Source organism: Canis lupus, chromosome 20, assembly GCF_011100685.1.
Source record: "Canis lupus familiaris isolate Mischka breed German Shepherd chromosome 20, alternate assembly UU_Cfam_GSD_1.0, whole genome shotgun sequence".
NCBI lineage: Eukaryota > Metazoa > Chordata > Mammalia > Carnivora > Canidae > Canis > Canis lupus.
Window position 1 is genome coordinate 45,233,285 of NC_049241.1, and position 22,708 is coordinate 45,255,992.

At 58.8% G+C, this 22,708-nt stretch overlaps 2 protein-coding genes and 1 long non-coding RNA gene across 16 annotated transcripts in view; 1 reads left to right on the forward strand and 2 right to left on the reverse strand.

The window, feature by feature from the left end:
• Nucleotides 1-1,211: 1,211 nt before the first annotated feature.
• PIK3R2 (phosphoinositide-3-kinase regulatory subunit 2) lies at nt 1,212-13,861 on the reverse strand. Its single transcript, XM_038566856.1, is given in 17 exon segments — nt 1,212-2,388; nt 2,777-2,947; nt 3,100-3,171; nt 4,018-4,194; nt 4,425-4,567; nt 5,622-5,747; nt 5,840-6,020; nt 6,130-6,228; nt 6,318-6,426; nt 6,571-6,656; nt 7,071-7,281; nt 7,376-7,507; nt 7,590-7,640; nt 7,986-8,078; nt 11,212-11,452; nt 11,454-11,956; nt 13,723-13,861. Coding segments are annotated over 16 exon segments (2,181 nt in total). The 5' UTR covers nt 11,535-11,956; nt 13,723-13,861; the 3' UTR covers nt 1,212-2,180.
• An 804-nt stretch (nt 13,862-14,665) lies between these two features.
• MAST3 (microtubule associated serine/threonine kinase 3) overlaps nt 14,666-22,708 on the reverse strand; it is a 39,336-nt gene continuing 31,293 nt past the window's right edge. For 13 of the 14 annotated variants that reach the window (XM_038566852.1, XM_038566851.1, XM_038566843.1 and 10 more), the window contains 8 exons: nt 21,415-21,551; nt 20,650-20,891; nt 19,967-20,173; nt 19,498-19,724; nt 18,924-19,046; nt 18,208-18,344; nt 17,920-18,101; nt 14,666-17,034 (listed from right to left, as the gene is read on the reverse strand). In XM_038566852.1, coding sequence (XP_038422780.1) covers nt 16,502-17,034; nt 17,920-18,101; nt 18,208-18,344; nt 18,924-19,046; nt 19,498-19,724; nt 19,967-20,173; nt 20,650-20,891; nt 21,415-21,551 — 1,788 coding nt within the window. In that variant the 3' untranslated portion in view covers nt 14,666-16,501. The remainder of the gene's footprint in view (nt 17,035-17,919; nt 18,102-18,207; nt 18,345-18,923; nt 19,047-19,497; nt 19,725-19,966; nt 20,174-20,649; nt 20,892-21,414; nt 21,552-22,708) is intronic. The other variant, XM_038566855.1, reaches the window with a different exon arrangement.
• On the forward strand, nt 15,799-21,988 carry LOC119864714. The gene is made up of 3 exons (XR_005375013.1): nt 15,799-16,793; nt 17,241-17,377; nt 18,108-21,988. It is a non-coding gene; the product is annotated as an uncharacterized LOC119864714 (long non-coding RNA).

The following is a 22,708-nucleotide window of genomic DNA, read 5'->3' on the forward strand; positions in this document are numbered from 1 at the left end:
ATCTTGTCCCTTTGAACCCTTTGCACAGCACAACTTTGCGGAACTGGTGTGTACTTGCTCTATGCTGGGCAGGACAGAAGAAGTAATAAAGTGCTACAGTTTTTCTAGTGGTTACTAAGCACCAGCCCTATTGGATGGATTCACAAAGGTAACCTCACTCATTTGTTTGTCTGGCCCTCAAGAAACTTCCCCTTGGGGCTTGAGGGAGGCAACTATTGACCCTACCGGGTAACAGGAATCTTGAGGATCAGAGGTGGGGGGTGGCTTTCCCAAGGAGACATAGCATAGACACCTACTGGAGGCCCTGTGGGCTGTCATCTTCTGTCTGCGGGCCCAACTGGCTGGCGTCATGGATCTAGAAAGTGACCTTTATCTTTTGCCCCCCATGCAGTGGGTGAAGACTGCAGGGAAGGTGGCATCTGGGCTCGGGTTACTCATGGGGCACCTCCTGACTTGGATACATGGCAGGGACAGTGCTTGGGAAGGCCCCAGGGCTCTGAGGCCAAGGGAGGCAGCTCCTATCCCTCCGAGAGCCTAGTGGAACTTTGTTCATTTACCCCCCAGCTTCCAGGGGTGCTGTATGGGGAGAAGAGGGCAGAAATGCCTAGTCTTGGGGTGGGGGTGTAGAGGAAGGGAGGGCTGAGACGGGGACCCTGGCAGAGGGGGAGCATGATGAATGGTTCAGGTCAAAGATATCATGAGCCCCCAAGTCAATGTCCCCTGGGACCTGGTGGTATGCGTGTCAGGGGCAGGTGTAGAAAGGGGTCAGAGGAGAGTCAGCAGGGAGGGGCCGCACTGAGGGCATTAAGGACATGGGGTCCCTCTCTGGGTGACACCGGAGGGGTCATGCTATTGACCCCACCTGGCAGTGATGAAGCTGCACATCAGAGGGGAGGTGATTGCCCGAGGGCCTGGGACTCCAGCTTGGGGGGCGGGAGGGGGCCGACCTAGGCACTGGTGAGAGGCTGGGATGGAGTCTGAGCTCAGCGGTTAAGCCTCTCTGCTCCGAGAGCCTGGACAAGTCTCTCCCCTTCTCCAGTTACCAGCAGCTAAACTGGGCGGGGGAGAGGGGGTGGGGAAGGGAGGGTTGTCGCCCTTCATTGGCTACTGGAATTACAATCCTCTGGGCAGGATCAGTGTGATCTGTGAATGCCAGGGTCCCCAGCACACAGTGGCCATGGAGAAGCCACAACAGCAACAGAACAACAGCATCCACATGTTCCATGTTTTATATCCATATCAATATCAACGTACCATACAAAACCTGCCTGCCAGCCTAGCTGGGCAGGCGGGGGGAGGGGGGCAGTCCACGGGTCGTGTAGAAAACCAGGGCTCTCGTCCCAAAAGAGGAGAGAAAAAAGGGCTTTACAGTCAAGAAAAAATAAAATCAGAACCCAACATGATCGAGGAGAAGCCTTGAGTCTACATTGAGTAGAAGTGCTGTGGGCAGTGGTGCGTCTCAGCCGCCCCAGCAACGCGGGCAGCCTCTATTTCTGGGAGGCCTGGTGCTGGGTGGGGCCAGCTCGTAAGTTTATTTTTAATTATTTTTTTTCGGGGGGGGGGGGGTACTTCTTGGCAGTGGCCCCCATGTGGGGATAACCAAGTGTTGGTTTCACTTCAGGGTTTGGAGGGGAAGTTGGGGGTCTGTGGGGCGGGTCCCGCCCGGCCCAGAATGTCCCGGCCAAGGTGGTTCCTGGAAGTGGCCAAGTAAAGTTCCTTCCTGCCGTGACCCCAGGTCTATGGCTTAAAAATTGGGGCACCCAGGCTGGGGCCGCACAGCCCAGGGGCCTCTGTAAACATGGCAGGTACAGCCAGGTGGGTCTTCGGGGACCCTGGGGGGGGCCTTGGGTGGGCAGGGCACAGGGTCAGAGGTGGGCAGTGCCCACGGGAGAGGGGCGTATGGGGCCGGAGAGGCAGGACCCCCAACCCAGAGACACAGAGGGACAGAGAAGAGGTACAGATGATGGGGAGGGAAAGACACAGAGTGACAGGCAGAGATGGAGAGATGGAAAGAGAGGCTCAGATAGAGAGAAATGGAGAGAAAGAGAGAGACAGGAAGAGACTTGAAAAGGAAAGAGACGGACAGAAAATCCCAAAGATGGACACCTTGGATGGGGCTGTCACCCCAGCCACCAGGCCCCACGGTGGCTCCGCTCCGGGCGGATCCTGGTGCTCGGTGGTCAGCGGGTGGCGGGCGGAGGCCCGGGGCCGGGGGCCCGCACGGGGTGGGCGAGCGTGACCGTGAGCGCGTCGTTGTGTTGCACCAGGGAGGCGTGCTGGTAGTGCAGCACCAGCTCCTTCAGAGACCCGTACAGGTTGTAGGGCTCTGCGAAGCCGAAGCCAGTGGCCGTGCGGTAGATGACGCAGTGCTTGGTGTCGCCGTCCACCCTGCCGGTGCAGGCAAACAGGCACTTAGCGGGGCTCCTGCGGGGCTCTCCCAGCTCCGGCTCTGGCCAGCAGGTGACTTCCGCCCAGGACTCGCATTTCCCCATTTTCCTGGATCCCAACTCGGTCCAGGGTCCAGATGCCGCCACCTCCTGCCTGAACGCCACCTCCCGCCTGAACACTGCTCTAGCTTCCTCCCATGCCCCCAACGATCCCTTCTTCCTGTGGCAGCCATGGCAGGCCGGGTGGGGTGGGGTGGGGTGGGGGCTCCTCCCTGGCCACCTTCCCAGGGTCCAGGCCACGGCAGGTGCTCTGTGAGAGCCCTCAGATGGAATGTGTGGTTCCCCCCCCACCCCTCCGCTCACTCTCGGCTCCCCAGCCAGGCACTCACACCACAGAGCAGGCATAGCAGCCCCGCTGGCTGCTCTCACGGATGAGGAAGGTACCATCCCGCTTGCCACTCAGCATTTCCTCAGCCTGTGTCCGGTTGATCTTGCCCACATACCATGTGCGTTCCTCATGGTGGGGGAGGTCGTCCTCGTCCTCCATCAGCGCATACTGGCTGTGAGGGAAGCAGGGTGGCGAGACCTGGTCATTCACTCTGAAGCCTCTGAAGCTCCCCTGCCTGCCTGGACAGCAGTCCCTCCCTGGTGAACTCCTACCCATCCTGCAAAACCCACTGAAAATGGCCCCTTCAGGTAGGTGTTCACTTACTCCTCAGTCTCATTTTTGATCCCCAACCACTCGTTGATTTTCTTCTGCCGGGCACCTTTCTGGGTAAGCCACCTGGAGGGAGAGGAAACGTACGTTTGTTCCACTCTGGTGGCAGAGGAACAGAGGCTGTAGCACAGGCTGGCTAGCCCACTGTGAGCCAGTGCAGTCTGGCTGGAGGCAAGGGGGACCTACCAGGGCCAGGGATGGGTGTAATGCCTCCGGTTGCCACAAGAGGTCAGTCTTGGCTTGGTCAAGGAAAGCTTGAACCTGGGGCTCTTCAGGGAACCCCCTACTTATTACTGTTTCCGTTGACTCTTACTGAACCCCAGAACACGCCGATTCTAGCAAGGCCTTATCACTACCAGAGGCTTAGGCCTGAGGGCTGCACGGCCGTGTGCCTTCACACAGGGCAAGCTGTCTGTTCTGTACCTCAGTTTCCCTCACTGTTAAGGAATTTACAAAGAACTTTGAGAGGACAGAGTGAGCTCATGTGTCCATGGTACTCGCACAGTGCCTGGCACACAGCAGGTGCATGTCAGCATCCAAGGCAGAGGTGGGAGGGAGATTCCTGACGAAGCCTGCATGGCTCAGTGGGCAGAGGCAGGATTTCAGCCCAGGCTGGGGTGCTAGGTCATAGCATTGGGGAGTGGATCCTGTTGGAGGCTCCCAGTGACCCAGCCCTGTGGGAGCAGAGCTCCCATTTCACAGAAGCTGCGATTCTGTGCATTGAGGCTGAGGCCAACCCATAGGGGAGCCCTGCTGAGGGGGCCCGGAGGGGCCTGACTGAGAGGGTGGGGTCTCAGGGGCAAGGTAGGACCACTCGGTGGAGAAAATAAGAGTGAGACACAGACAGAGACCACCTCACTAGATGTCCCTGAACCAAGGGACCCGCAGGTGAGCACAGAGCCAGGTACTCACACTAGGTATTGGTCTCGGATCTTGCGCAGCTGCATGAGGTCGGGCTTGAGGCTGTTCATGCGCTTGTCAATCTCCCGGTTGTCCGAAGCCTGTGCCCGCAGCTCCTGCTCCAGCTTTGTGCGGCTCTCATGGATCTCAGCGATGCGAGACTTGAGCCGCTCTGAGTTCAGTAGGATCCTGTGGGAGGAGCGGCTCTAAGGCCTCACATGGCCTCCAAGCCTCTAAGCCTTTGCACACACTGTTTCCCGGATTTCTTTCTAGTGAACTCCTATTCATCCTTCAAAGTCCATTTCAAATGATCCCCACCCCTCCTGGGAGCTCAGGATGCCCCCTCTGCTTTCTTTCTTTCTCCACTTGCCCTGTGCCAGATCAGGGTGGGGTAGGGCAGGGCAGAGGAACCGACTCACCTCTGCATTTCTTTCTCATTGCCCTCACGTCGGAAGCGCTCCAAATACTCCTTGCTACACTTCTCTTGCGTCTGGCCCTGTTCTTCAAAGATCTTGATGGTCTCATTGAAGGCCTCAATTGCTGTGCGCTTCATCTGCAGTTCCTGGAGGAGGGGGTGAATCTTAGTTCCTGCTGGGACTCCTTACAAGTCCCTCGTGAGGGGGGAAGGTAGATCCCAACTCTGATATGGACTTCGCTCAAGCTGTTCCCTCCATCAAGGTGCATCATTTCTCTAGCTCCAGCTGTACCGAATGGACTCCCACTCCCCAAACCCATTCTTCCTTTAGATCCTCTTTCGGATACCTTACCAACACCTGGATCTGTTAGCACTGCTGAGAATTAAAGACAAATCTAGTTGCGACATACAGTTCATGGGGCTCCCTCTCAGGGTGGATGCTTCGCGGAGTACTTTCTATACATCATCTTGTGGAACCTGCCAGTAGCCTCCTACAAAGTCAGAACTATTAACGGGGAAATAGACTCAAGGGCCCTAGATCACTTCCAAGATCCCGATGCTCATAACCAATCCCAGACAGGTGTCCTGTCTGCTCAGAGCCTCAGTTGATCCATTAGTAGTAAAAAGGGAGCAAGAAAGAAATTCCTTGGGGATAATGGGGGAGACTGAGCTATTTCCTGCCTGAGATGGGATGTTCAGTCTGAATATGCTGCGCATCTTGAATTCTGAAAGTAACTTATTAACATGATCCTTGAATTATAAAACCGCCCTCCCCCTTCCCTGTTTTAAAAGAGGCTGTCTTTCCCATGACCTCCTGACTCTGTCTCCATCACTTCTTGTCAGGTTATTAGCTAGCACTTTGAATAAGATCCAGGTTGAAGGGCAGGGAGAAAGACCCACAGCCCCAGTTTACGGTTCCAGATGGGGAAAGTGAGGCCCAGAGAGACACAGAGGCTCAAGCAGACATCTCCTAGGTCCTGACTTGGCTGCTCCTGCAGTTGGGAGGGGGGTGGGTCGCTGGTGCTTTCTCATTTGTTCTTTTTTTTTTTTTGAAAACACATACATTGATTTCTGGTTTTTGGGCAGCCCCGGGTGCTAAGTGGCTGCTCTGTGACCTGGAAGCAGGCATCTGTCCCCATGGCCTTGCTACTGTCCCTCAGTGCCTGGGAGGAGCTCCTACCAGGAGCACAAGCTCTGGTACCTGGGAGGTGCGGGTGTACTCCTCATAGAGCTGGTCATACTCGCGGCTTTTGTCCTGGTACTGCTGGTGATAGACTTTGAGCTGGGCACCCACCGCCTCCACGCTGTCCTCCTTGACGATCTGGTCCTGGGGACACCCGGTGTGATCAGAGAAACTGCCTGGGACATTTAGGCCCGAGACTGGTGCCACCCTCCCTGGCTGCCACCCTGGCCACAGACCTGCTGGTACTTGGACACTGGGTAGAGGAGGCGTGTGTCCAGTTTGGCGTTGTACTGGGCCAGCGACTCATGGCGGTAGTGGGTGATGAGGTCCACGACGGAGCAGAAGGTGAGTGGCTCTGAGAAGCCATAGTGCCCGTCGCGGTGGAAGACCTTAATCAGCTTGTTATTCCCGCCTTTCCTAGGGGCGGGTGAGAGGGGTGTCAGCAGCTGGTAGGACCCCCCAGCCATCCCGGCTGACACTCCCCACCTTTCACACCCAGTCATCCCTGAAGGGACAGGCTCCCCACCTGAGGGTCAGTGTGTACTCTCCCTGGATCTTGCTAGATGCATCTCGGACCAGAAAGGTGCCATCAGGTGTGTCCCGGAGTTTCTCATTCACTTCCTCCCTGTGGGGACATCCAGGATTGGGGCACCTGCCCAGATACCCTGCCCTTCAGGCCCTGCCCAGCACGTGGCTCCCATCCCAGAACCCTACCTAGAGATGTCACCCCAGTACCACTCAGCGTCCTGCAGGGAGGGCGGGCTCCCCCCGTTGGCGAGGCCTGCAGGGGCTGGCTTTGCCTTGGGAGGTTTAGGTGGCAGCGCTGGGGGACAGGAAAACAAATGTACATTGAGCACGACTGTATACTGTGGCTGGCTCCTACTGCGACAGAACCTGTGATACTGGCAGGGCCACAAGTCAGCATTCACGGCTCCCAACCATATGAGAGAATATGGGGAAGGATCACCTGGGGGTGTGACCTCCTGCTCCTCCAGGTGTTCCTGGAGCAACTTCTCCACCAGCAGCACAGGGAAGTCAGGGCTGGGCTCAGTCCTAGGGGGAAGAGGAGGGCAGTGGGTAGGACCGTGCTTGGCTGCCTGGGGCAGAGGTACGGGAAGGCACGTGTAGGGCAGGGTCGATGACAGGCAGGTGTGGGAGGCTGACTCCTGCTTCTGTATATGCAGCAGGCTCTCAATAAATGTTCACACAACAACGCACCAAGATAGGGGGCAGAAGTGGAGGCCTGCGCACCACCCACGCGCTTTCCCCCTGGTCTAGGTCCCATCACTCGGCCTCAGGCCTGCTGGGGTTTTCCTGGGGCCCAGATCCCGCCCTTGCGATCGTTTCCGTCCTGTCCCACCACGATCGCCACGGCTCCCGCCTCTCGGCCCCAGGGCCAGGGCTCCCGCCCCGCCCTCCACTCAAAGCCCCGCCTCCGCCGAGGCCCCGCCCCCTCCGGCCGCTCACCCGTCGGGCGCGCCCCCTGGCGGCGGCGAGGGAGGCGGCGCGCGCAGCAGCAGCGGCCCGAAGGTGGCGCCCAGGGCTCGCACGGCGGGGCCCGGAGCGGGGGCGCGGCGGGCCACCCGGCCCAGGTGCTGGAGCAGGAAGCGCAGCGTGAGCGCGCGGTGCAGTGGCAGCGTCGGGGGCTCCAGCGCCGGCCCCACGGGCCCCGCGGCCTCTGCGGACAGACGGCCAGGGCAGGGTGAGCCGGGGCCGGCGCCCGTCCGTCCGCCCGGGGCCCCCTCCCGCCCCGGGCCTCGCGCCAGGCTCACCCCGCAGGGCCCGGCGCGCCTCGGCCGCGGCCTCGGGCGTCACGAGGGGCGCGGGCAGCGCCAGCAGGAAGCTCTTGACGCCGTCCGTCAGGGCCGCGGCGTCCCACTGCTCCACGTCGCTCAGGGACCAGTCTGCGGGTGCAGGGGGCCGCGTCGGCAGAGACGTCCGGGGCCAGCTCTCCCCCCACCCCTGCCCATGGAAGCTTCCCCTCACCTGTGCGCGGGGCGGGCAGCTCAGGCCTGTAGAGGGACTCGCTGTCTAGCCCTGGGGGGAGAGGGAAAGGGGTGGGTCACATCCACCCCGAGGGGCAAGACCGGCTCTCACATGCTTCCTGGACCCCTCGTGGGGGCTGGGAGGGCTACTCAACCTCCTAGACATAATTGGGACGACGGTGCCAGAGGGCACGGCACATGCAATAGCGATCGGTGACCACATTCCCATCCACACCCTAGGAATCACTACTGCCCCAACTCAACAGGGAGGCCCAGAGCATCCAAATTCAGCTTCTTTCCATGCACAGGAGGTCTGGCAGCCCCATGAGGGGATGAGTTACCCATCACCGGGGGTAAGCAAGCAGCATACAGGGGTTGTAGGCGGGCTGAGGCTCACCTGTCCGTTCAATGGCCTCCACCAGCTTCACCAGGAGTGGAGGAGCAACATCAGGTGGGGAGAACTGCTCTGGCAGGTCCGGGAGTGTGAGGCCTGGCAGAAGGGGACGGACAGCCTGTTTAGTGGGGTTCCTGGAAGGATCCTGGCCCCTTTCTTTGGCCGTTTGGACCTCGGCTTGGGCAGTTCCAGGTTGGGTCTGGTCTGGCATCTGTACCATAATCTTAGGGAAGCCAAAACCTGGGTGGAGGGGCTGAGTTGGTGGTAAACAATTTTCTGGGTTAAAATACCAGTTTATGGGGATCCCTGGGTGGCTCAGTGGTTTAGTGCCTGCCTTCAGCCCAGGGCGTGATTCTGGAGTCCCAGGATCGAGTCCCACGTCAGGCTCCCTGCATGGAGCCTACTGCTTCCTCTGCCTGTCTCTGCCTCTGTCTCTCATGAATAAATACATAAATTAAAAAATAAAATATCAGTTTACACAGTTTCAGACCAGGTATAGTGGGTTGGTCAGTGTCCCCCAAAATGGTATGTCCACATCTTAATCCCTGATACCTGTGGCTATGCCCTTATTATGCAGATAGAATTAAAGTAAGAATTTTGAGACGAGATCTTCTTAGACTTAGGGCTCTCAATCCAATGACTGGTGTTTTTATAAGAGAAGGCTGTGTGAAGACAGGGGCAGAGATTGAGATGACAGGGCTGCAAACCGAGGAACACCCGGAGGTATGAGAAGCTGGCAGAAGCAAAGAACCGTCCACTCCTAGAACCTCCAGAGAGGGTACGGCCCCGCTGACACCTTGAATTTGGACTTTGGGCCTGCAGAACAGCAGGGAACTGTGGCTTGAAGCCACCGAGCTTGTGGGAGTTCCTTACAGCAGGGTTGGGATGTGCTGCCACTGCTTTTTTTTTATTTTTTTTTTTATTTTTTTTTTTTAATTTTTATTTATTTATGATAGTCACAGAGAGAGAGAGAGAGGCAGAGACATAGGCAGAGGGAGAAGCAGGCTCCATGCTCCGGGAGCCCGATGTGGGATTCGATCCCGGGTCTCCAGGATCGCGCCCTGGGTCAAAGGCAGGCGCCAAACCGCTGCGCCACCCAGGGATCCCATGTGCTGCCACTGCTTACTGTGCAACTTTGGGCACAGGACCCACCCTCTCTGTGCCTCGGTCCTCCTCAGGTAGGAAACTGGCTCCTGGTGGCCTCTCTCCCTCCTTTCTTGGAACAACAAAGTGGTTGAAAAGGATAAAAGGACGATATCCCTCTGCAGGTCAGAACGCCTCATTCCAAGAACCTTCTTCCATTCTCTAAGTCATCTTGTTTTAAAAAAGTATTTCCCCTGTTTTAAAAATGCTGAAACCCCTCCCAGTGGGCGCCAGGGGCCTTCCTGGCCCTGCGTGTCTCGCTCCACCAGGCCCTTTGTCCTCAGGCTGCTCTGCCTGCATGGCCACCGTTTGATGCAGCTCCGGCCCTCGGCAGGGACGCCCTGGCATACAGCAGGGGCAAGCCCGGGCCTGCGGGGCCTCCCTGAGTGATGGGCCAGGTGGTGCCTCAAGCTGGAGAAAGGCCCAGCTAAGTAAAAAAATGCTGAAGGAAAAATGAGAGAGAGAGAGAGAGAGAGAGCAAGGGGAGAGGAGGTAGGTGATGGGGGTGGAGGGTACAGTTCTGAACTTTGCCTGTGACTAGTTTGCAAAACGGGGAGGGACGTCTCATCAGAACTCGTGTCATTCCCATTTTATGGATCAGGAATTGAGGCTGAGAGAGGCAGCAACCTCCCTCTGGGGGTGCAGGCGACACTGACATTCTGGGCTCGGCTCTCCCTGTGGGGCCGAATGGGGGAAATGCAGGTGGCCACAGCATGTTGCTGGGTGGTCCCAGGACCCTGGAGGGGCAGGGCCTGAACGGGTAAAGGACCAAGACTTCTAGTGGCCAGATGAGGAAACTGAGGCCCACGGAGGGCTGGCCCCAGCCACTGTCACGCAGCCCTGGAGGATTTGGAGGGCGGGGCCGGGCAGCCACCCGGAGTGGGTATGTGTGTGGAGGCTGGCCTGAGGCCAGGCAGAGGAGGGAGGAGGCTGTTACCAGGGGGAGAGGCAGATTTTGGCTGGGAGCCCGGATGGGGCCGCCTCCTGCTCCTCCAGGCTGAGGCGGGACGTAGGCCCAGGGCCTGGAGGCACCAGATGCTGCAAACCCTCACCTCGGTGCCTCCCATCCGGCCCCATGCTGTGGGGCTTGGATGTGACCCTCTTGGGGGCCTCGGTGTCCCTCTGGTGCCAAACCAGGCAGGCCAAAGGTCGAGGCCATAGCGCTTCGCAGGCCTTGGCCTTCCCTGGTGGATGGACCCTAAGTGAGTGGTTTGACCCCTTAGCACCTCGGTCTCCCCATCTGTACACAGGCCCTCCCTGGCTTGCTGTGAAGGTTGGAGCAGACTCTGAGGCACTCAGCACTTATCAGACTCATCCCCACAGCCTGGGCCTCAGTTTCCCTGGCTGGAACCCACGCACTCTGCCTACAGCATACAGCAATCTCCGTATGCCCTCATTCTTCACTGCTGGCACATCTCTTGAAGTGTAGATGGCCAAGGGTCTTTGGGGAGGGATGAATGTGTGCTGCATGGCCTTGCAGGATCATCCCATCCTCTTTTGGCTTTGTGTCTCCCTTCATTTTGGAAATCGGGAAAAATTAGGGTAACAAAAGGAGTTTCTTGAGGGACCCTATCTGCAAACTGAGGGATGAAACTAAGTTGAATCTCTGAATCCTACTGAACACTCCCCAGTGTCATCAAAATCAATCCCACAGAATCCTGAGGCACAGCCCTAGTTGCCCCTCCCTTCCCACCACTCCACCCCACTGGCTGTTCCCCGAACCTGCCGTTACATTCCTACCTCACAGCCTCTGCCTTTGCTGTGCTTGCTGCCCGGAGACCTTCACTCCTGGCTCTTCCCATGTGAGGCTCCTTCCCCGCAGCATTTTCCATTACCTAATCACATTCTTGTCACTTCTCGAACCAGGAGCCCCACTAGGGCAGGGCCAGGCCTATGTCCACTGCTGTGTTCCCAATGCCACGAATTGACCCCAGCCCTCGACAGCGGTGCAGTCAACACCTGTGAACTGCCCAAATGTGCTTATTCCTCCTCCCCTGGAAGAGGTGCCATTGCCTCATTAGAAAGAAGAGGAAACTGAGGGTCTGAGAGGACCCCGTCACTGCCAGGGCCCCTGCCTGCTGCTCACCTGGCTCAGGGGGCCCATCCCGGGGCCTGGCGGGCAGTGGGCGGGGGCCACGTGGACGAGGGCCGGGCCGGGCCAGGGCTACAGGACCCAGGAACTCGACGTAGGTGCCGGGGAAGTCACCTCGTTGCCGCGTGCGCTCATTGAGGCCAGGCATCCAGCCCACGCTCTGTGGGCAGCGCTCGTTGCCCTCAGCCACGCCCAGCACCTGCAGGGCTGCCCGGCTCACCACCAGCACGTCTCCCTGGCAGCAGCTCCAGGTCTTCCGGCCGCTCCCGGCGGAATGGGTACAGTGCTCGGTACTGGAAGCCCTCAGCACCGGCCATGGCTGGGCAGGGTGAGGTCTGGACGGTCAAGCTGCTGCTCGGGGCCCCAGTGGCCCCATCAGCTGGGGTGAGGGCCGGGAGGGTCCACTGGGCCGGCTCGGGGCACTGAGACCACTATTTCTACTGAGAAGTTACAGGTGACCGCGGGGGTCACTCATGCCTTGCTTCCCACCATTATTCCATGACCCTGACATGGGTCACTCGTGGCTCGGTCCACCATTCGTCAACTGGTGGGAGGGGGTCGGCAGCGTGGTCTCAGGTCACTCAGCCGCTGCGTCCCCCCTCAATCCGTAGGGCAGGGCCAGGCTGCTCACTCCCTCACATGGGGGGCCATCGGCGCCCGAGGCTGGCGGCTCTTCCGGCTGCGCCAGACGAGGGGGCCGAGGGCACAGGCTGTCACCATGCTTGGCCAGGACGCCGACCTAGGGGGAGATGGGCAGGGCAGCATCAGCCAGGTTGGGCTCCTACCACCCCCACCCCAGAGATGGGCCCAAATATGGGGTTGCAAACCCCTGACTCGCTAGGTAACCTTGGGCCAGCCCCAGCCCCTTTCCTAGCTGGTCTCCCCAGCTGTAAAATGGGTGTAACAACAGCCATCCCTGCGGGTCACTGGGAGCAGAACTCCCAAGAACCTGCCCCAGGCATAATGCATGCTCAGTAAACAAGCTCTTCATTGCCCCTTCATTGCCTCTTCGTTAGAGATGGCAAAACTGAGGCTCAGAGCAGGGAGATCTTTGTTGGACCACTCGGTGGGTGGCGAAGCCAGGACTCCTAAACCCGAGAGATCCACTCAACATCAAGGCCCAGGATGGATTCCAGGAGGCACAGCCACATGGCTGGATAGTTACACCCACAGTGGGTAATGTGTGATGGGGAATGCTCAGGGTACTAGGGAGCTCCAAGGAGGGGCTGGGCCAACAGAGCACAGAAGGACACAGTAAGGAAGCAAAGAGGTAGGAAAGCAGGTCCAGGCAGAGGCAAAGGACTAAGAAGTGAGTCCAAGGTCTCTGTGGGGGAGAAATGCAGTGAAGGGGACAGTGTCCCAGCTTGGCTAAATGAGAGGCATAGAGTAGGATCTCAAAACAGGGGGGTGATGGGAGGTCATGGAGCTAGGAGAGGGTGAAGGTAAGGGGGAGGCTGTTGGATGCAGGGCGATGCTCAAGCCCCAGGAGCCCCAAGCCTTGGGGAAACAGCCCACCACAGACAGCATTCCCAGTCTCAGTCCTGCAGGTTGACTTCTCCAGAGACTCGGTAGTGGGGGAGGGCGTGCTTTTCTAGAGGGCGGGTCTTCATAAGGACAGGAGACAGCACTGGCCGGAGGGGATAGTGCGTGCAAAGGCTTGACAGCGGGAAGTTGCCTGCCAATTCAGGGTGTCTCTACGAATGCCACTAAGCGTCCAGCACGCTGGTAATGGAGTACCAGGCGGACGGTCTGGGCTTTATCGCCCCCCCTCCTCGACCACGACAGCCCCAGAAGGTGTTGGATCAGGGAGCAGAGGCTCCACACTCCAGAGCACCCAAACTTACCCGCTTCCTGGCCCCCCGTACCCTCCATTCTACAGGAGGGGAAACTGAGGCCCGGCAAGGGGACATCCAAGAAACCGCCTGGATCCGCTTGCCTACCCGCCTCCGCGCTCCAGCATGCACAGGTTTGCACACGCCCCGGTGTGTGCGCCCGGGAACCAGCGCTCCCCGAATCCGAGAGGCGGGGTGGAGGGGCCAGGCCTGGCCAGGGTCTCTGCGGCTGGACGCAGGGCCCGCGCGCTCACGCGTGTTTAGACGCGGACCCGGGCCTGTGTGGACCCAGTAGCCTAGCCCCGGGAACGGAAGTGCAGTCGACCCCGACCCTCCTGCATCCCACTATGTCCCACACAATGCCTGGGTGCCACTCATTACTGCTCGACGCCCCACTCCAGGCAGGGCCTCCTTCCATTCGGGGCCGCGGCCCTAGCCCCTTATCTCGGCCTGGGGGCACCCCGTTCCTCTCCCACCGTCCAGGGCAGGCAGCAGCGCTGCCAGGTCGAGCCTGAGGCCTCCCTCCCGTTCCTCGAGGCCCCCAGTTCCCGCGGGGCGCGATGCAGCTCGGCGCTCGCGTTCTGACTTCCACCTCGGCCCCGCATTCTGCTTAGGCGACCCGCATTTGAGCGCACGCCAGCCCGGCCTGCCACGCCGGCCGGCCTGGACTTACCTGGTCGCGGCCGCCACCGCCGCCGAGGCCGCCGTCACACCGATCCGAGCCCGACCCGTGGCTCCACAGCGGCCGCCGTCGCCGCAGCCGCGGGATCCCCGCCTCCGCCACCGCCGCCGCGGTTCCGAACAGCCGGGCCCGCCCCCGGCGGAAATGGCCGAGCGCACTCGGGCCGGGCGGGTGAAGCGAGGCGGAGGCGGAGCCTCGGGACGGCCGAACATTTCCGGAAAGAGCCGAACATACTCCCGCGGGACTGGCGGGCGGAGGATGCCGCGAGATGGCCGATCATGTCCGGAAACAGCCGAACGCAATCGGGTCAGCTAAGCCTTTCCCTAGGCTCGGCTGGACTCGGCTCGGGTTCGGCCGGGCTTTGAGATCCCCGAGCGATTCCGGAAAGCACTGTGCGCCTTCCAGCTGAACTGATGGAACAGAGGCTAAGCCTCCAGACTGCGGAGAGTTTTGGAAAGAACCGAGGATGCCTAGACCCAGATAGAGGCCCTGGGAGTTTAGACCCAGAGACTGACCGCCAACTTCCGGAAATTGCCGAAGAATAGATGATTCCAGAGGGCGGGTGAGGCGGCCCCGAGCTTAGGGAAGAGGAGGCGGTGGGATGGGAAAGGAGCTCGCCACAGAAAGCTGAGCTTTTCAGGAAAGCCGACTAGGCCAGGGTTGGAAGCGGTTTCCATGGCAGCCTAGAGCGTCCGGAAACGCTGAACGAACTGCCCCCTTACGAGCGCTAGAACACGCCCAACAGGGCCCAGACGCGACGATTATTTCCGGAAATAGCCGAAGACACTCGGAGGCGGGGGGGCGTGGCCAAAGGTTCCTGGTACTACCCAGAGCTCCGGAAGTAACCGCACTGGAGCTGTGCTGGGTTCAGGTGCGGGTTGGGGGGCAGGGGCCGGCGGGTGGGGATAGGGCACAGCCCAAGCAAAAACCTGTGTAGAAAGGACACAAAGATGGTTTATTTATTTTATTGACACGGCTCAGGGCCCCAGATCAGTGTCTGGATGGAGCTTTTAAGGGCGGAGCTTAATGATGGGTAGTCAGGGAGAGGGCAGCAGGAGGCCAGGGACCTGAGAAGGCATCAGGGGGAAATCTCATTGGTGAACTCCTATGCAGACTTCAAAACCCCTTCAAAAGAAGCCAATTTTCACCCTGTCCCCACCACACTCTTCCCTTACCCCTTTCTTTGCCCCTCACAAATCCAGACATTGGACCTCCTCTTTGTAAGTGTGGGCTTTTATTCACGGTCAGCTCCAGGATGGAAGGAGGGAGCAAGTCATGCACAGCCTTGGTCTAGCTCCAACACAAGCCAGTGCTGGGTGGGGGTCTCTGGGAGGGATGCAGAGTGGGCTACAGTGCCTGCAAAGTGCCCTCACCATGTAGGGCACAGTGATCTTGCCAGGCACCTCCAAATAGGAAATGGAGGCTCTGTCTGTGATGCCCAGGGGGTCACAAAGCATCCTGGGAAAGAGAGCTGGAGATGGGAGTCAGCTGTATCTGGCCCCAGATTCTCCATTCAAGCTCCCTTGTTGACGAGGCCCACCATAGGACCTGGCTGCATGATTCTTTACTAGGTGAGTGTGGGACAAGTCTCCACCCCTCACCAGGCCTCAGTTACTTGTCTGTAAAATGGGGATGACGACACCACCTGCAGCCTTCTCAAGGCTGGCTGAGGGAGAAGCCACGAGTAAAAGCATTTGGCATAGAGTAGATGCTTAATAAATAGTCATTGGGATTAGTTTTGTAAACACAAGGAAACTGAGGCACAGAGTGGGAAAGCCATTTTGCCAGAGCCACACAGGGAAGCCAAGATTCACACTTGGGCTCCATTGCCCCCTAGGTGGGTTTTCTCACTTGAATTTCATTCTAGGAAGGCTGTGACACATTGAGGGATCGCCATAGGGCATTTCAGATACATCATGGTCAAGGGCATCAAACACCAAATCTTGTGCAGGGCGGACATTCATTCCCAGTACCCTCGGGAGTCCTGAGTCTCCCTCCCAGGGCATCAGTGTCACCCTGTGGAATGGATGACCCCTCTGTCTAGATCTGGTAAATTCCTACGCATCCATCAAAGTCTCCGTTCCCACAACCTCTTCTAGGCTGAAGCCTTCAGGACTAGAAGCAAACTAGCAAGACTGGCCTAGGGATGGAGGCTATGATAGTGAGAAGTAGCTTTCAGAATCCAGTCCGTCTTTGAGATTGTTTTGTTTTGTGGTAGAGGGGAATCATTTATAGACTCTCCAAGTCATATCCAAACTGGGCCCGAACACATAAGCTTGCCTGTATCCCCTCAAATCGGTGGGTCTTGGGCCAGGATGGGATCAAGTAACACACAAAAAAACCCCTAAAAAATACAGAAAACCTAGAAAACATGAACATACATGACTTCTCCAAAGTGCTTCCTTCTGAGCCCAGGGGGCAGCGTCTGCAAATGGGGTCCCAAGTGCAAGGGGCAGGACCCCGGCAGCCGCCTTCACAATGGCAGCTCAGTCTACCTATCGCTTATAAAAAGTAATAAATTAGTCGCAGGGATTTGCTGCTATTTACAATGCCACCCTTGTCCCCCATTCCTGCCCCTACGGCCCCCGATCTGCACCAGAACACAAAGGAGGTGCTGTCTCCGTCTTCCAGTAAGGACCGAGATGGCTTCTTGCCTTCCAGGTGTCATAGTCTGGTGGCTCAGTCTCCATCCAGAAGTCACTTCATGGAAAAAAACATTGCACAAAAAATAGCCCCACTTCTAGGCCAGGGAGAGGCCAGGTGGGAGGGATCAGTCCTTCCCGGCAGGTCCAAGGGCTCCCAGCACAGCCTCAGCGCCCTCCACAGCAATCTGTGGTACAGAGGTGAGCGGCCCGGCGGCCTCCTCTGGAGGCTCATCGAAGCTCACCTCCTGCACCGCCTCCTGCTTCTTGAAGGAGTCTCGGCGTTCGGACAGGTGTAGCCGCCGCATGACCACCAGCTCCGAGTCTGGCCCACGGCCGCGGCGCCCCAGCTCCCCATCCAGCCGTTCACCTGAACCCAGCTTGTCAGCTGACTGGCCCCGGCGCAACCGTGGAGACCGGGTGGGTGCGGGCGGGTGCCCGGGGAGGGGTGAGGGTGAGCGGGGTGGGGGCAGAGGCACAGGCGGGCAGGCCAGCGGGGAGGGCGGGATGCTGCTGGTAGACTTGCGGCGGCCGGCCTTGGGGCGGGGTGGTCCGAGCTTGGCGGCCAGGCCATGCAGGGAGCTAGGCCGGGTGTGGCCAGCGGCGGCAGGGGAGGCAGGGCTGCTGGAGCTCGGGGAGACACTGGGAGGGGATGCAGCGTCTGTGGGTGACAGATGAGGGTCAATGTCTCCAGCCTTGAGGTGGGGCCCTGAGACTGAGCGCACCTGCCAAACCCCATGGCCACCCAGTAGTCCTGCTTTTCTTGCCTCATGTTCTGTGTGCAGGCTGTTCCCTTGGCTTAGATCTGGGGAACTCCTACTCATCCATCAAAGCCCTAGTTCCTATCCACCCACTTCTCATCTACAGACCTATCACCTCAATGCGCCAAAGATACACACCCACATCTGCCTCTGCTCACCTCTCTACCTCAAGCCTCAGCCATAGAGGATGCCTGGTCTGAGGAAAGTAAAGATGGCAGATACGCTCTGCCCCATGAAGTCAGGGTGAGTCAGAGGGATAGCAATTGGGGTGCCCAGGGCCTCCCGGAGGCCTTCCCTGCTTCCCCTTTGGGTTGTCCCAGCCTGCTCCTCCCTTCAGCTGGATGCTAACCCGGTGGGGCTCAGGGTGTCTGTGTCTGGCTGGCTGTGACTGAGGGTTCTCAGCATTGGGCCAAGTCACCATCCTTTCCTGCCTCAGAAGATCTTTCTAAAGCAGACCCCTCTAAAACATGCCCCCTTCGGCTCACACACACACCATGGCTCCCACCTGCCCACCAATGCAAGCCCAGCTCCTTGGCCTCACCCATCTCCCAACTTCCTCCCTCCCTGGCCTTCCCCTGCTTTCACAACACTCCCGTCCAGCTGCCTCTGTTCATGATGCTCACTCTGCTGGGTACCCTCTCCTCTGCTCTCACACCTGTCTCCGACCACCTCCAGGCTGCCCTGGAAGGCCCTTCCGGTCACCTCATTTCCTCTATTATGTCATTCCCTCCTTTAAACCCTGGTGGCTCCCTCAATGGGGCCAGGTCACCGGGGAGCACACCTACCTGCTGGGGCATCGGGAGCTGGGCTGCGGCAAGGCGTGGTGGGGCTGGGGGAGAGGCTGTGGGTGGGTGACCCCGGGAGGCTCTCGCTGGACGACAGGGAGTGGTGGAGGCCGGAGGAGAAGCTGCGGCTGGTATGCAGCACAGAGGACTGTTTGGAGATCTTTTTGAAAAGTGATTTCCGCCTGCAGGTGAGAGACCTGATGCTTCAGAACCCACGCCCCCAGCAGCCAACGGAGCTGTGCCACGGGTCCTCCACCAACACTCCAGGGAGGGCCCACCCTGCCTCACCGGTCCTGGGTCTCCCGCCGGCGGCTCCGCTTGCTCCTGCGTGCCATGCGGCCCTTGGCCACATTCTTCCGGGCGGGGCCCACCTTGATGGAGGTGTTCTCCAGGGCTGTGGTCCGCAGGGCGATCTTGTTGCCACTCTATGGGAGGGATGGTGAGGAGTCACCTGGGGGCCTCCCATCTAGTGAGCCACCCACCCACCTACCCACCTCCCTCCTCCTCCATCAAAGCCCCAGATCCTATCCATCCACAAATGACCCATCACCCACTGGGCCAAAAATACAACATCCACCATCTGTCCACCCGTGCAATGAGCTGCCCACCCACCCACCGGTCCTAGGAGATGTCCAAATAAGGCCCTGCCTCCTGGCCTGCAACCCCCAGGCCTCTGCCCCCCGAGGTCCCCTGGTCTGAGGAAGACGAAGATAGTATGAATATCCCCGGCCTCCTAAGGTTGGGGTGAGCCACAGGGAGGGCCAAGAGTCGGCGCACCCAGGGGGCAAAGAAGAAGGAATATCCTGGGCATAGGGGAGGTGACATGCAAGGCCTGGAGGTGGGACCAAGTGTGGAAATGTGTGGTTCCACAGGGAGAACCACAGAATTGGGAGCTGCCAAGGGGTCACAGGAGCAAACCAGAGGGTAGGCAGTGGGGGCAGATCTGGGGGCCCTGAGGCGTGGGGGTTCTGGGAGCCCCAGGAAAGGCAGTGGGGATACTGTACCTTCAGCAGCAGCTCAACGACGTCCATGTGCACCAGCCCCAGGACCGACTCCCCGTTGATGTGGGTGATGAGGTCCCCGGCTCGCAGGCCCGCCTCCTGGGCAGGGCTTCCCTCCTCCACGCTCTGGCAGTGGGGATGGGGTGGGAGGAGCTGTGAGGTCTGGGACCCCACAGCCGGAGACCCCATGCCATCTGGTTCAGCTGTGGGACCCCAGCAACCAGATGCCGCCCATGCTGTTTCCCTGACCTTGGGGGCTGTTCAGAGAGTGACTGGCAGGGAGGGAAGAGGCTCTGGGCTCAGGGGAGGCGGGACGACATTCCCACTGTGCACCTGTGGGTATGGGATGGGAGCTTCATGCCGGACTGAGGTCTCTACCCCTCTGTCCATCCCTGTGTGTCTCACCCGACCTCCTCCCCATAAGAAAGAGGGACTGCAAAGACTCAGGTGCCACCAGTTCCCTGCCTTGGGCTCTAGAACCTCGCAGGCAAGAAGTTTGCACTCCTAAGACTAGAAAGTAAAAGCGCCTTGCCAGGGTGAAGCTGGACTCAAGCCAGGTCCTGCTGTTCCTGCTCACCCAGACAACGTGGTGCACAGTGTAGACATCGCTGTCACCCATGTAGACACGGATTGCCCGCAGGCTGAAGCCGTACTTCTTGCCTGAGCTATGGATGACAATGGGGGGCCGCAGGCTGCCACACACGGGGGACGGGTCTCGGCTTGGAGAGGAGTCTCGGGATGACGGGTTCGAGGACAGCGAGCGTGGGGACAGAGGGCTCATGAGGGGGCCGCCGCTGCCATCATCTGCAGGACCAGGGTTGGGAGGGGGTCACTCCCTTGTAGGGACAAAGGTTGGGCGGGCACCTCTCCCCAACCCTCCCACTGAGCTGACCCCTCTGGCTGTGCTGCTGCTGCTCCAATGCCCCAAGCACGGTCCCCCCACCTCTCCCTGGGTCTAGCTCCTTCTGTTGGATGGTAGGCCCCAACCGGTGGTTAAAATAGACATGGACAGACAAGCAAAGACAAGGCTGGGTGACATGTGGTACCGGCTGTGATGATGAGCGACAAGGCGGACACTGACGCTGACTTGGGCACGCGGCCCCCGCTGGGGGAGGTCCGAGACTTCTCAGGAGCTGGGTCTCTTGGGCCCCCAAGGCGGCGGCCCCGACCAGCATCCAGGGCCCGTGGTGTTGAGTGTCGGGCACCAGTGCTGTTGCTTCGTAGGCGTGCGTGGCTGAGGGCGGCTGTGTCAGCTAGGGGTCAGCAGGGGTGGGGTTCAGCCTGGCCAACCTCACCACTGAGGAGGCGAAGCCCCTTCCTCCCCAGTCACTGGGCACACCGTTCAGCCTCCTGGCCTTTCTTCAGGCAGCTCCCTCTCCCCCTACTTCCTTCCTGCGCTGCTCTTCCTGGAAAGCTCCACTCTTCAAGTCCCCTCCTCTTAAGAAGCCTTCCCCCACCCATCAGACCCCTATGCCTCTCTTCGAAGTCCCCAGCCTCATCTCCCTCTCCAGTCCCATCTTGATCCAGTGAACTGGGGTTATCACCCCAAGCCTGGGAGTAAAGTTGAGGCCCAAGGCCTCTTGGGACCCCTGGCCTCTTTAATCTTAAAACCTTTATTAGACAAGTGAATGGTCTCTCTGGAGAGCTCCCACTTCAAAACCCATCTCAAATAGTCCCTCCTCTGGGAAACCTTTTACTATAGTATCCCTCCCACTTGGACCTCACCTACCAGAAAGGCTTGAGGGCTTGGGCATCACTGGGGTGGCTGCTGGGGGCGGATCAGGCTCGCCCAGAATGAAGATGGGCCTCTTGGGGCCCGAAGAGGCTGGGCTGACTCCCTCATCCTCTGACGAGAAGGCAAACTTGGGCATTGTGTCCAGGCTAATAGTATTCAAGAGGGATGGGCTGGGGCCCCGCTCAGGCTGGGAAGAGGACGATTGGCAGGAAGAACCAGATGTCCAGGATCTCAGTCTGTGGCAGGGAAGAGCCAAAGTCGCATGTGCCAGGTACCCTCGCCCCGGGACACCCAATCACCCCTAGTGGCCATGTTTTAACTCTCAGCTTAGAAACAGAGGTAATTTGTAAATGCGGACTGAGGTCCTTCTGTGTGCTGGGTCCTTGGTCTGCCCGGAGAATTTCTATCTGTCTTTTAAAAGCCAGCTTCCAACACTCATCCTTTAGCAGACATGGATTATTTTTCTGTCGAGTCTGGTCTTTGAAGAATGAACAGGAGTTTGTCAGCAAAGGGTACTCTGGCAGAGGGAAGAGTGCGAGCAAAAGCCTAGCAGTATGACGGTGCATAGCCGCTCTATGCTCCGTGTGGTTAGGGACGCAAAGCCAGGGGGCCACGTTGGCAGGGCTCTGACCCACTGGCCCATGTGTCTGACCCTTTGCTCCTGGGGCACTGGGAAGCTTTCTCCCATGTTAGATCCTGTGGTTCCACCTCCCAGCAGGCTTGGAAGCTGGATCTGCTCACATTCCCCGGTCCACCTACCGGATCTCCATGCTCATGCGGCGGCCACACTCGCCCTCGCCGCTACGCTCCCAGCCTTCCTCCCGGTCCTCACTGAAGCTCCGTTCGGCGAAGGTGGGCGTTGGCTGGGCAGCCAGGAACTCGGAGCTGCTGTAGACCTGGCAGCAAGAGATGACAGTAAGGACAGGGAGGCAGGCAGCCACACCCCTGGGGAAGAGCCGGCTTCGCTGGGTGCTTCCCTGTGAGTCACTTCCTTCAACCCATACTTACCACATCCCTAAAAACAGCAGGGTCTTTGGCCCACTGTACAGATGGGGACACTAAGGCTCAGAGAGGCCCTGCTACCAAGAGAATAATTAACTCGGCCATAAAAAGGAACGAGGCTCTGGGACGCCTGGGTGGCTCAGCCATTGAGTGTCTGCCTTTGGCTCAGGGCATGATGACGGGGTCTGGGATCAAGTCTCGCATTGGGTTCTTCCCAGGGAGCCTGCTTCTCCCTCTGCCTATGTCTCTGCCTTTCTCTGTGTTTCTCAGGGATGAATAAATAAAGTCTTCAAAAAAAAAAGGAACCAGGCTCTGACACAGGCTACACTGTGGATGAGCCTTTTGAAAGCATCGTGCTGGGATCCCTGGGTGGCGCAGCGGTTTGGCGCCTGCCTTTGGCCCAGGGCGTGATCCTGGAGACCCGGGATCGAATCCCACGTCAGGCTCCCGGTGCATGGAGCCTGCTACTCCCTCTGCCTGTGTCTTTGCCTTTCTCTCTCTCTCTCTCTCTCTCTCTCTCTGTGACTATCATAAATAAATAAAAATTAAAAAAAAAGGGATCCCTGGGTGGCGCAGCGGTTTGGTGCCTGCCTTTGGCCCAGGGCGTGATCCTGGAGACCCAGGATCGAATCCCACGTCGGGCTCCCGGTGCATGGAGCATGCTTCTCCCTCTGCCTGCTTCTCCCTCTGCCTGTGTCTCTGCCTCTCTCTCTCTCTCTGTGTGACTATCATAAATAAATAAATAAAAAAAAAAAATGTAAGCATCGTGCTGAGTGCTGAGAAGCCAGACACGAAAGGCCAAAGTATGTGTAATTCCACTTAGGTGAAATATCCAGAGCAGACAAATCCAGAGGCAGAAAGCAGACTGGTGGTTGTCAGGGGCCAGGGGAGGTAGGGAAGGGCAGTGACTGCTCAGGTGAACGGGGACTCCCTTTGGGGTGACAGGAAGGTTCTGGAGCTAGACAGAGGTGATGAGCATCTGACATTCTGAATATACTAAATGCTGCTGAACTGTACAGTTTAAAATGGCTAATATGGTAAATCTTATATG